The 13920-nt window shown below is 31.4% G+C and overlaps 2 protein-coding genes across 7 annotated transcripts; both read right to left on the reverse strand.

The window, feature by feature from the left end:
* Positions 1-562: 562 nt before the first annotated feature.
* LOC144571712 (agamous-like MADS-box protein AGL104) lies at positions 563-6555 on the reverse strand. Of its 4 annotated transcripts, none has more exons than XM_078321073.1 (11): positions 6256-6555; positions 5608-5670; positions 5437-5476; positions 5003-5067; positions 4634-4691; positions 4419-4480; positions 2939-3044; positions 2232-2285; positions 1590-1816; positions 1295-1454; positions 563-1008 (listed from the first exon to the last, which is right to left on the reverse strand). In XM_078321073.1, exons 1-11 carry the CDS (start codon positions 6438-6440, stop codon positions 937-939), a joined length of 1092 nt encoding a protein of 363 aa, XP_078177199.1. In that variant the 5' UTR covers positions 6441-6555; the 3' UTR covers positions 563-936. The 4 variants fall into 4 exon arrangements, with proteins under 4 accessions (XP_078177199.1, XP_078177200.1, XP_078177198.1 ...); XM_078321074.1 differs by having other exon boundaries at positions 1295-1430; positions 4634-4694; XM_078321072.1 differs by having other exon boundaries at positions 4634-4694.
* Positions 6556-9898: 3343 nt separating this feature from the next.
* LOC144571872 (nudix hydrolase 8-like) lies at positions 9899-13496 on the reverse strand. Of its 3 annotated transcripts, none has more exons than XM_078321263.1 (9): positions 13267-13459; positions 12546-12796; positions 12106-12171; positions 11830-11967; positions 11161-11238; positions 10958-11008; positions 10837-10871; positions 10564-10672; positions 9899-10263 (listed from the first exon to the last, which is right to left on the reverse strand). In XM_078321263.1, the coding sequence occupies exons 1-9, from the start codon at positions 13367-13369 to the stop codon at positions 10069-10071; spliced, it is 1026 nt and encodes a 341-aa protein (XP_078177389.1). In that variant the 5' UTR covers positions 13370-13459; the 3' UTR covers positions 9899-10068. The 3 variants fall into 3 exon arrangements, with proteins under 3 accessions (XP_078177389.1, XP_078177390.1, XP_078177391.1); XM_078321264.1 differs by having other exon boundaries at positions 12546-12757; positions 13267-13458; XM_078321265.1 differs by lacking the exon at positions 10564-10672 and having other exon boundaries at positions 10116-10263; positions 13267-13496.
* Positions 13497-13920: the final 424 nt, after the last annotated feature.

The raw sequence follows: 13920 nt of genomic DNA on the forward strand, positions 1-13920 counted from the left end.
AAATGAAGGCAGTAAAAACTTTAACTTCATCATAATATATATTAGGACTAGGGTGTTCTTAAGCTCATTAATTTTCTTATTAAACTTCAAAACCTATCAAATTGACTTCAAATGACAAATTCAAATCATTGAAACCGATCTATTGCACGAACAAGAATTCATTGAAGATCCTTAACAGAAAATTAAGCGATCGGCCCAACAAAGATCTACATTCTGGGCCTATTTATTTTTATTTTTATCTTTTTTACACTTAATAAAATATTTAAGTTGATTCCGATCTACTTTCCTACAAATAAAAATAGAATATAGGTTGAACTGCTTATAATTAATTATCAATTTAAAAGTTCAATCTCCATATATAACATGTGTACCAGACCCCAGTAAAATATAAATATAGATAAACTAACGAAATGTTAAAGAAAACAAACAATGTCACAATTAATATTCCAAAATCACCTAATTGCACATTGCCATTTGCAAGTTATTGATCAGATAGCCACGTACCCATTGATAAAAGGTGAACCCAATTTCCAAATTATGACAATGAAAATGATCGAGCGGAATTGTACATTCAGGTCATTATTTCTAAATCGAGAAAACTAATTCAATGTTTACTAAAAAATAAAAATATCAAATTAATTAGCTAACACTAATAGAAACTAAATATGGAGAATTAGCATTTAATCTAGTGGCAAAGGTAATTCCTTATGTGTGGGAGATCGCATATTTGAAACCCGAATGGAAGAATCCAATGTGGATTTTAAATAATTGTGTAGCTTGACCTCCAACCTTTACTAAAAAATAAAAAAAAAAACTAAATATGCGCCTTCATTATTGCCAGATAGATAATGGATTAAAAAAAATCTGTGCTAAAACTTAAAAAATAAAATATATGTTTCTTTATTTTTGTTTCAAGCTCTAATCAATGATATGTCCCTAGCTGATAAGAAGAGTCTTAACATCCTCCGTTGGCATGCTGAACGGATTAACACCATCTTCAAAAGATTGCTATTGAAAAAAAGAAAGAAAGAAGGGTATCATAAATAATGAACTAACTTTTTGTAGGTAAAGGTAATTTTGATGGCAGTAAATAGAGTATTTATATCATATTAGACTAAATTTATGCTGGACTTGTGTTTTTTTCTTCTTCTATATTTCTGACTATATAATTTATAAAATATTTTAATTATAATACGAATATTATGACGCTTATTCTTCAATCATTTCAATCAATAAATATTAATATTGTAGAATCTAACCTGGTAAATGTTTAAATTCATTAGTTGTTTAGTACCTGAAACATAGCAAACTGTGAGTCCATAGATGGGGTCAAAGTAGTTGTGCTAGCTTTCCATGCCTGCTCCCATATATTGGCTTGAGTGCTCTCATAAGTAGGTTCCATTGGATTGTTTGATATTTCTTCTACAGATCTATTATTGAAGAACGAAGTTTCACTAACAAATAAGAATACAACAATGATTACATTAAGCAAGATTTGTATTAGTAAAACTTGTACCAATATGCAGTACAAATATATGCACCAAATTCAACTTTATATTATATATGGCAACAATGGTGAGGAAACATACTTGAAATATTTCGGGTGATTCCAATTGAATTCCATCACTTCCTCCTTCATACCAAAAGTTTCTTCAAATGGTGGCTGCATTAAGATTTTTTCTTTGCTTTCTTTTGTTTGTTGGGGGAATATTAGAGATTCATGTTGCCCCAGTGAAGAAGTTCCTTCTTGATGTTGTGGCTGTATTTGCACCATCCCTTGGGTTGTTTGTAGCCTTGTACTGTGTTGAGGTAGCATCTACACACCATTTTAGAATGCATTAAATATTACATATTATTTTAAGTAAAGATCATTACACTTCTTGTGAAGAGAGAAAGGTATTTTTATTTGGTGTCTTTTTATTCTAAGTATGCCCAAAATCATATAGGTTCAAAGTCCTACAAGCATAATTACAATCAATATTCTTTTGTATGCTCTTTTAGGAGGTATAAATATGTCCCAATATATAACATAATAGTTTGTTATTTTTCTTTTGTATTTTATTTTATTTTATTTTTTTGAGTTTAGGATCCAGTAGTTGTAAGCACATTTCCTTTCTGTACTCCTGGTAGCTGCTACCTGGCTCTCTAAAAAAAACATAATATTTTGTTTCGAAATTCATATCATTTAGAAATTAAATGCGTGCTAACTTTATACAATATAAATAACGTACTGGTTGCAGAGTCACAGATGCAGCCGTTGTTGATGAATTTCTAAGCAAGTAATTCTGTCATATAAAAAGTAATGTCATTGTATTAGATTGCATTGGCAAAAATGTCAAAACAATTATTGAAATCCATTGGCTATTTTATAAGAATAAGGGAGTATACAATTAATTAATTTGGCCTGACAGTATTTTTTAAAGTGTTCGACTGTAAATATTGTATTATAAACATAAGATTATTTGTACTGGTATAGATAATTCAGGCCTAACAAATATAAGATCTCAGCCCAAATGGTAGAAACGTGACTTAAAAAAGGGATGAAATATAAATATCTAACATTTTTTTAGGTTTGTAGGAATAACTGTCACCATATATAATATGACATGTTCAAATTCTAACAAATAAAATATTAAGAAAAAGACTTATGCAATGAAGAACAAAGTAGGTCCGATGGACACCAGATTTATTTTTGAGTCCAATAAGCTTCAAAACCATTTGATCCACTTTAAAATCTATGCGCACAAAAATTGAAACTGGCGTACATGAATTTTAAAGTGAAACACACACATCTTAAAGTGGATCAAACGGTGATTGAATCCATCAAACCAAAGTAGTTCCAGTGGACATCAGACCTACTCTCCTCTACAATGAAACATCAACCATGTTTGACTTAATATATAAAAAAGCAACACAACAACATTAATTCATTATTTACCTTTCTCTCACAAATCCGACTGAGAATTTCCATCAACCTCTTCTCACGTTCATCAAACTCATTTTGATGGGTGTGATGCAATTTTTGTATGTCACCATATAAGAACCTTATAGAAAATGATTGTAATCATTTCATATGATGTTTTTTTTTGCAAGCTTAAATATTTATAACTCAAAGCACCTCCAACTAAAAAACATATATATTAATTAAATTCAAAGATCAATGCTAGAGATGCATCTTATTACTGAAATTTATGATGCAACATTAAAAAGAATATTTTTGTAACTAAAAATCAATGTTCATTAATGTTGAATCACTTTTGAGATTACATTATTTCAAAATCAAGAATTAGTATCCGGCCTTAAGGTATTCTTTTTAAAATTTTGTTATCAAGTTGTATTTAAATATATAAGCTAGCTATGTGTAAATAATTACAAAAAATAATTTGCTATATATGTATCTTAGTTAGGGGTGTAAACGGATCGGATAATATCCGATTTCATTCTAATCTGAATCCGGAAAAGTACTTAAATTATCTGATCTGTATCCGTATCCGAGACTATCTGTATCCGTATCCGTATCTGAAAAATTATAACGGATACGTATACGGTAAGACTTTTTACTATCCGTATCTGACCGTTTACACTTTAAATCACAACAAATGTGATATATGTTCTTAAATTGATTTATTAAATTACATATTGTACGAATAATTTATTAAATTGCACATAAATATATATTTTGATGAACAATATAACACTATGACATAATTAGTAACTAATATTTTAATAATATAATAGATGTTTTGTAACTAACAAGCTAATTATGAAAAATATCCGTATCCGTCCGATATCCGATCCATATCCGTAACATTTAATATCCGATCAGTATCCGAAAAATTATAATGGATACATATACAGTAAGCTCACTATCCGATCCGTATCTGATCGTTTATATCCCTAATCTTAGTGAAAATTTGTTATATAGGCTAGTGAAAATTACAAATATATCTCTTTCCAATCATAGCTATGTTCAAATAAGTTAGTGAAAATTACAAATATATCTCTTTCCAATCATTATAAAATTCCATTCGACCTTGACGGGAAACCTAGAAAATGTCTTTATTTTTTTGTTTGAAATGAACCTCTTCCGATCTGCAACCGTGTAGCTGAAGAGGTGTGAATAGGCTAGGGATTGGTAATTAAGTAGTTAATTTTGCATGTGGAGGTGTTATTATTTTCTTTTACTGCAGTGGACGACTTGATCGCACGACCACCAATAATTTAGGTTTGCCTCGAATTTATGTATTTATTTTATAATTTATTCGATTTCTTTTTATAGCCCTCATTAATGAATTATGGAAATAATTTTCAAGTTCTTTTGCAAGGTCAAAAGTTGGTATTTTGAATCGTTATATTTTGTTGCACATTTTGTGACAAGTGAACTTAATTTATTTCACACTAATTAAGTAGCAACTAACATTATAGTTTCTTTCAATTTCTCTAATCTGGCTTGAGATTTCATCATCTCTTGCTTAAGATCCTGCAAATAGTAATTCATGTCATAAAAAATAAATATTAGTTGGTTACATGACTATTAATTAAAAAGAGAGATGTAATTAGATCATTTTTCATTTAATGCTGCATGGTAAAAGAAATAGCATTTTGATGTAAACATGTGAAATAGAATAAGTACCTTTATCATCGAATCCCCATTGATTTCAGACAAATTGGAAGTCGAACTTGCTTGATTACTACTGAATTTTTCAAGAAAATAATACTTTAATTTAAAGTTGAATTAAATAATCAAGTACAATTCTAATCATATATAATTGAAAAGATACAATAAATCAGAAAAAAATAGGTTGAAGAGAAAAATCTTGCAAAATGTAAACAAAAAGATTTTCAAAAATTTTATCATTTACTAACATTAAAATTTTACATTGGAAGTGCTTTATAATAATTGAACAATCTGGTAAATTATTTGAATTATGGTACTTAAATTACTAGTAGTATCAGTATGTGATTTTTTTTTTCTTTTTCAAAATGCATGTGGTAAATATACCTGGATGCTTGTGTAATTACCATGTCTGCTTGAGCTTTGAGATCCTCAAGTTTTGAAATGAGAGACTGCATTGAATGAATTGAAATACTTTTTATTAGAGAAAAATTGTGTATTTTGGTGCAGATTTTTTTTTTTAATTATATATGATCAGGACAGTAATTAATTCTTTTGCAACCATATATCTATTAATCTAAAATATTTCAGTTGTCTCATATCATGTGTTAATAAGGAACCACAATGATCTTAAAACGATATTCATGTGTTATCATAAAAAAATAAAAACAAATTTTAGAAGGTAACAAATAAATATTTCTTAAAACATAAGAAAAATGCATTCAAGTACTAGTTAATTTTACATAACAAATTTTCCATTATGTTTTAATTAAATTAAATATCAAGATGTATGGAATACAAAATAAACAAATATTACGTACCTCTTTATTTGGGATGACCACATTATGATGATTTCCGTCTCTAAATATCATCCAAAACCCAAAGAAAACAAAAGAACAAACCAACAAATGAAATGTTTATAATAAAATCTAAAAGATTTTTTAGAAAATAACATGATAAAATAACAATGTAATAAATTGTTGAAATTATACTTTTTTTCCTGATCCGAAGGTGTATCTGGTAGTCTAAGATATCTCGTGAGCACATCCTCAATCCTAGCATAAATATATAATAAAACATAAAACAGCTTCTCTTTTGAGACTACTAAAACCTCAAAATCTTATTATGTAAGTAATGCAACTAAATATAGACAATAATAAACATGAATGCTAGATATACTAGCAAGAATAAAATGAAAACAAATTACTTAACAAAAATCGCATCATATAAAAAGTAGTCTAGCTACCGACTACCAAACTAATTGCAATACTTAATATCATCGGAAACGAAAGTATATATGAACACTTAAGAAAAAAGATCTGCAATATGCCTTGAGAAAGGAAAAAGAATTTAGTTATAGAGCTTTATGCTTAAGACTGCACAATGCAACAGTGATGAAGTGACACATTGAGTAAGAAGTAATTGATTCTCATTTATTTTTAAAATTTCTGTATTTATACATGAATTCGTATATAAAAATGTTATGGGTACTTTAAAATTGACCTCCATACTTTGAAAATTTTACATAATTGGCTCCTCGATGTGTGTTTGAATTCCCATAATTAAAAGTCTGACTTCGTTCCTAAATGCATGTGAAAATGATAAATCATGTTTTCAAGAAATAATCAATTTATCAGTACCTACGGCGACCCGAGAAGTGGCTTAACTTGCCGGAAGGAGAAAACATGATGAGTGCAACATCAATATCACATAGAACCGAGAGCTCATATGCCTTCTTAATGAGGCCGCTGCGTCGCTTCGAGAAGGTCACCTGACGTGTGGTTGTATTCTGTATCTTTGCTATGGGAACCTTAACCCTGCCCATTCCTTTCTTGGAGTGGTGGAATAGAGACTAGCTAGGGTTTAAACAAGCATAGAAAACGAAAGATATATATGATGTTAAAGAGAAAGGTAATTAAGATGACAAAGGGAAGAGAGAGAGAGAGAGAGAGAGAGCAAAACAATCGGTTGCATGCTTTATAGGAGGATTGAGAGGGAAATGAGAGGAGCAGAGGGTTTCTCGCTGCCGGGGCCCAGATGTAGGTTTGGGTCGGGTCAGATCTAATACAGGTTGGATCAATGTTTTCTTCAATACCTCTAAGATAAAGAGTCATATGGATGATATCGGGTAATCGGGTAATCGGGTTGGGCCATTCCATGCTTAAATAGGTCAAAACTCTAAACGGATCTTCTCATGTCAAAAACTGCTTTATTATACACGGTAGCTGGACGCTCGAAGAACCGTAAAAGCCATTTCTCTCGGAGTCCGCATCGTTTGCATTAACTCAAAAGAGCATCTTTTGAGTTGATGAATATGGACCGTTTGATTTTAAACGGAATCAATCCGGCCACCGCCTATAATTCAAGGTTCCTTTAATATGGGTGCAGATCTAGTCCATACGAATCATAAAGTAAATTGAACAGTCCAGATGCATTAACTCAAAAGATTCTTTTTGAGTTGATGCAGAGGATACGAACTTCTTCTCTCGACATCAGGGAATTGGAATCCTTTGATGCAATCATTGTGTGGTAATCTGTGTGGAATGCGTGTTATTTAAACTTTAAATTAGGTCACTTTATTTAATTCAATTAAAAGAAGGTATGGTATGTACACATTATGGTAGTGAGGGGAGTTATTTTATGTGTCTAATTTCAAAATCAACGTGATGAAAGGAGATCGATGTCTAGAATAATAATTGTTAATTATACGTGTCATTTTGTGATCTCATTTTTTTAACGACAATTTTGCATCCTACTTTGAAGTATCACATGCTACATTCAAAATATTTTATATTTATTGGATTTTATAATAAAATAATTTTCTTAGTTCATATTTAATTTCAATCAAGAAAAAAATAATCTTTTTTATGTGTAGGATAACACTGATTTTTTTATTAATAAAAAATAAAAAGTTAAAATATCGCAGATGCATTAAGCTTCCATGAAATTTTCATATATAGGTAGGACGGGATAATTTGTCCTGTCCCACAAATTCATATACTACAACACTAAAATAATGATTTGATTTTGAGTGTGCGAAAATCCAAAATCCTTCTTATTTGTAGGATGGGAAAAAATTGTCTCATTCCGTGGAACGGGATAAATTGTCTCATCCTACCTATATATCAAATTTCTACCAAACTGTTTCCCATTTACGATATTTTATTTATTTATTTTCGATTAATAAAAAAATTGGCAGGATAACATGTGGTTCTTTATTCGCTACACAGAGGATGACACAAAGATGGTGTAGGCTTGTGGCCCGGTGAATCTGCTTCTCTTTGCTTTCATTAGAGATCAGCTATTCAGCTCCAAGAAACTAGCTAGTCTATTCATTTGCTTTCCTACTTTTTCTCCCGCTTTTATCTCCAAATCACACTTTACAGATAATATGTGCTACTCCCTACTTAGCATCTATCTTAGACGCGAAATTTGAGGAATTATTTCGGGCGAATAAAGCAAAAAAATTGTGCTTATTATAAAGAGTTTTTTTTTTTTTTATTAATTTGTTTGCATCGTAGAAAGAGATTTTATGTATGCTTTGGAGCACAGTGACAAGATTTGCGAATTATATCCAAATAATTTATTTTTTGGGTGATGTCAAACCGAATGCTGAATTATTTGGTTGACCAAATTAAATCCGAATAATTCGTGAATTTTACAAACTTTTCTCAAATTTTACAAATTATTCCCGATTTTTCCATAACAATTTTTTTGTTTGTTTCATTTTTGCTCCCTTGTAGGACTAAGATTTTTAATCCGGATAATTCTAAATCATTTCCGAATTATACCAAATTATTTCCGAATCACGAATTTTTGACCTCGCCAAACCGAACCCGAATAATTCATTTGTCACTATGCTTTGGAGCCTAGCTACATTTTGGTATTTGGGAACTTTGTACTAGGATCGGGTGTCAATTGGTACGGTACCGTACGAATCAGATAATTTCATACCTATATTCATATAAATTAGTCGTGCTCATACTCTATATTGATTTATTAAAATAACAAATAACGACTTCTTTGAAATTCACGGGAGAACAGAACAAAGCAGAACATAGCAAAGGAAACAAAACAGAGCAGAGGAGAGGCCGTCGATGTACAGAACACATCTGTTTTGGGACAAAGTGTTCATTTTGTACGATATATCACAATTGATATTGATAAATAAGATCTTTATAAAGTATTTCTATTTGATTATTTAACTTGTAATTTAATCAGTTATACACAATAATTATGTAAATAAATACAACATACTGTAAATAAACAGCATAAAGAATCATAAAAAGAGAACTATGTAGAATTATGAGGTGGGATATAGACATGGTGATTGAAGACAACATAATATTATTAACATCAATGTCAAAATAACCTTTTCTTATGAAACCAAAGAAATTGTGGGTCTCATCTTTCTTCATTATAACTTTACACTGTTGCAAACTCTTTATCTCGACAAAATTAATTTTTCTGATTAACATAACTTAAATTGATCTGTATCGAAGCAACTGAATTGTGATACAATTACTCACTATGCCTAGTTAATGCAATACCTGAATTAGATGATCAAAATTTACAAGTTTGAATGTTCGATCTAATTTGTGGGTCAAACTGGGCTTGAATGAGCCCAATGCAGAAGAGGCCATTTATTTAACTGGAGATGCGGAAGGTTTGGCCCAAATCCAGCAAAAAAAAAAAAAAAATTATGACTTATTGTGTCGGTGTGGTGTGCCTCACATCCTTGTAATTCCAGCATTAGATTCGCCACACTGGATGCCAGCACGCGAACCTCTGTCTAGTGTAATATGCTCTCTACCACACCAGATCCTGTGGTATGGAAACTCGGCAAATGAAGAGATGATAGTTAATTGCAAATGTTGGTACTATATTAGAAAGTAGAAACCCTGTCTTGTCAAATTTAACTATATGTTAAATCATAACTACATTGAATTGCGGTTTGGAGAGACTACTTTTGAATGTTTGAATTGTATTATATACAAGTGCATCTTTTTACTCCATTTCTTTTCTTTCAAGGTAAACTTGATTTTCCAAAAGTTTTTAGATTTTCTCAGTTTTTAAATATACAAGCCATCCAATTCCAATCCATAATCCCCTTCCTTTACATTTATTATAGCATTTCAGTCATGTGTTTAACTTAAAATTTTTACTGGTGCAAATTCACAGTTTTTTTCATGGTTTTTGGTGGGTTCTGCCGTTCTGGCATGCATCTGTTTTTCCAATTCCAGCATTCAAACCAAGCATTTGCTCATAATATACTTCAGATGATGTGTAACAACTTCCGCTTCTTCTGATATAGTTTTCCATACAGAAATTCTCACTCAAATAACATTACCAAGAAAAACATTAAATTGTTCCTTATACAAAGACCTTTTTAAAGTAAATTTATTTAACTATTTGTTTTCCATTGCGGAATTAACTTTATGGATTTCTAGGGATTATTCCTTCAGAGATGGCTCGAAATCCAAGCAGTAGAGGTGCGAGATTCTATCGTCCAATTTTGACATCAGTTGTTCAACCTTGAACCCTTGGCGGTCATTTTCGCATTTGTTCACACAAGTGTTGATTATTTTTCTCATCAGCTCATCTTCTCTGTGGACTTTTTGGTTCAAGAATTCGTCTAATGGCATCCACTGCACAACAAACAAGAGAATTGTCATTTGTACTTTTACTAAAACATACAACTGGTGTACTTCTAAGTTGACCCCTCAATCTTAAACACATTAACAGGCGTCTCATGTGGGTCTGATGGAAAACTAAAAAGGTATTGCTTAAAAATGGGAATACAGCAAGATGTACCAAAACTTTTTCTGCAGTGAATTTAGTTTCTGTCAATCTTAAGCAAATAACAGATCTAATGATCAGCCATTTATAATTTATCTAGATATATGACTATTGTGTCAATCTTCTATTCAGGGAGAGTAGAATTTTACCATTGCATCATCAATCTCAGTGGTATCAATGGAGATATCAAATGTAAGCGGCTTCAACAAACAAATGAAGAGAATATCTGACTTGTCAAATATGACTTGATGCGCATGCCTACCACATTACAATTGAATGATGTACAAACCATTAGCATAAATGTTCCAAGTATATTCAGAAATCTGAAGTTTATCTTAACGGACAACATCAGGGAAATTTTCAACTTTCTTTTATTAGGATTCCTTGCTTTTATTCTGAAAAATAGTTCATACTCCGCATACCTGAAAGCAACAACCTCCAGGAAAGATGTTTCTATCTGGACATTAAAAAAGAAATTTATTGTTAGAATAAGCACAGCAACGGATTAAATTCAGATTGAAACATGATGAACAAAAGGCATACCCCAGTTTCTTCTTTTATTTCTCTTATTGCTCCAGAAAAAATATCTTCAGACTGCACTATCAGCACAAATAACCATTGAGTATTGTATTTACATTTATTTTGTTTTCTAATGAAGTTCTGCTAATAATTAATCTAATTTGTTGTAAACAATCTTTAAGTGTTTCTTTTGCCTTTTTTTTTCCTGTTATAAATAATAAATTAACCTTGTTGATAAAACCGGTTGGAATTTTCCAAATGACAGAACACCAGGAAGGGCCTTTCTTCTCTTTCACCACAAGCACCTGCACAAATTGGTAAGGGATGAAAAATTTACCTATTTTATCCAAAAAGAAAGTATTGTTTTGTTAAATTTTATATTGAAACAATTTTAAATTGCACCACTTCAGCATTCTGTAGATCTCTCTTTCTTTCTCCCTCTAGGTAATCATAAGTCATTGTAATAATAAAGAAAATTTATCACTGTTTAATTTAAATTTATTAAAATATTGAAACGCATTCTGAAATTGTCCCAGAAGTCAGGCACTAAGCAGGAAACATAAAACAAACCGTTAAATAAAACAAGAAACGAACACTACTTGCAACAAGAAGCAGAACACTACTTGCATAATTTTTCCTATATTTATGAGAAACCAAACGTGCACTGCATATTATAAACTGCCCATAAAAAATAATATTTAGACTAAATCTAGTACAAGTTAATTCAGTTTGCATATTGACAAAAATAACTCTTAAATAGCTCCACATTTTGATAGAGTATCTCTTTCCAGGTTTCCATGATTAATTTCTCTTATTTTGTAGGGTATTTGTAATCGTCTGAGTAGAAGCACAAATTAAATATTTAGAGGTAACAAATATATGAGATAAAGTTCAACCTCCTCCTCTTGATTAATTACAAAAGCTCCAACACCTATTTGGTGGGTCCCAGTAGAAGGAAGCAAACAAGGCCCATCAGGAATCCAATATGTCAGCATAACATACCCGGGCTCAGCATGATGGTAGTGAAACCCCGACTGAAAGACAAACAAGCAATGATGTCAAGGTTGAACTCATCTACGTAGCGAAAAATTAAAAAAAAAAAAAGAGAAAAGAAAATATAAGAAGCAGCAGCAGCAGCATGGAAATGAACAACTATAATAACAAATACTGGCCTTAAGTGCAACTGGGACAAGATCAGCTTGTTCTTCCAAAATCCTCAGCCAAACTCCTTGCTTCCCCTACAAAACAAACAAATATAACCATTTTTTTTTCTTAAGGAAGAAAAGGAATACTACTGAACCAAAATTAATCAGACTGATCTTCAATTTTTCACACAGCTGGTACGACAACTAGTTTCCCTCATTTATGCCAACCCTACATGGACAACAAAGAGTGCACTGAGGCTAACTTGGATCAAGTTAAAGCATTAAGGTAAAGTTGATCATTACTTCCAGTCAACTTTGGGTTTCATCGAAGATAATTGCACGATAGACATTTAAATGTGACAAAAAAATTGAGATGAATTTGGACTTGAATTACCATCTGAAAATGGTACCCAGTAACATATCAAAATTAACACTAATCAATCCTTGGATGAAACCAATCAACGCACCTCACACTTCCAATAAGAAAGAGAAGACTGCAAGGCAGCGGCAAATGAGTTTGATGCATCAGGAAGAGAATCGGGATTTATAATAACCCCTCCATAGTCATCTTCTATAAAATCAAGTATATCTATTGTTCCACTAAGTTGCTTGTCAGATATTGTTACATTAATACTCTTGTCTTTTATCTTCTTCAGCAAAGAGAACCTCTTATGAGCAACTGAAGTATTGACACATAATTTGATAATTGAATTTGAAGCTGCATGTATACATATATTAACAAACCGACATTATTATTCAAATAACTAGCCACTTCACCAGGAAAATCAGTTTAAGTTAGGAAAATGTAATCCCCTCAAAAATAAAAAATAAAAAAAGACCCTCAGGCTGTGTATGCAGGAATATACACAAGGCCAAACATACATAAAACCACACACCAAAAAGTCTAAACTAGCCTAAAAAAATGAAACAGTCAACAGAATGCAAAACAATTAACCATAATTCATGTGTAAATCATATAAAAATAAACTAACTGAGCGAATAATGATAACATTTTTCTGTTTTCCTGCATAACCATTGCAATTCAATAAGAGTAATTTTTTAAAAATATAAAAAAGAACTAAAAGAAGTCAAATAAATAATGGTCCCCTATTAATTTTCAAATTCTGCTGGTGAAAGAAATATGACGCATTACAATGAGAAATTAAAAAGAGATTACTGAAAGATTACCGTGTTTATCTGTCCTTAAACCGAAATGTGCTTTGATTGGAACTCTCATTTGAGATATATTATTCACTTTAAGACATGAAAAGTTGGACCAGATCAAGGCCATGCTTATGACTTAACCAATCAAAGACTGAACAGTATTAAGTGAAAAGCGATCTTATTCAAACTAGTCATATATAGCTTCCAAAAGGATGAATATAATTGCACAAATGGAGCTAGCATATTCGAGATAAAGCGCCTTTTAAGTACAATTGGTCTCTTTCTTGTGGGGGGGATTGTGCCAAATTGGCAATGCAAGATTACAACGGATACCAATTGAAATCAGTTTAAATTTTATGTACAAGATAACAGTACAAGATTAACAAAACTGAATTTTCTAGCGACACCTGGTAAAGCATAATATACATCCAGATTACAGACTAATGCGGACCCACCTAACTAGTACAATCCAATATTGAACCTCAAGGCAACGAATTCACATCCTCTGAGATATCTCATATTTTGCGTGACTTTTTGGAAAATCTCAACCGTCGCAATACGTTCTGCACGAATCTCAAAGCTCAAATAATACTGGCCCCCTATGTCACCCCTGAATAGGCACCAGACACGTCGGTCACGCAAAATATGAGATATCTCAGAGGATACGCACTCCAAGGC

Source organism: Carex rostrata, chromosome 19 (assembly GCF_964058835.1).
Source record: "Carex rostrata chromosome 19, lpCarRost1.2, whole genome shotgun sequence".
Classification (NCBI taxonomy): Eukaryota; Viridiplantae; Streptophyta; class Magnoliopsida; order Poales; family Cyperaceae; genus Carex; species Carex rostrata.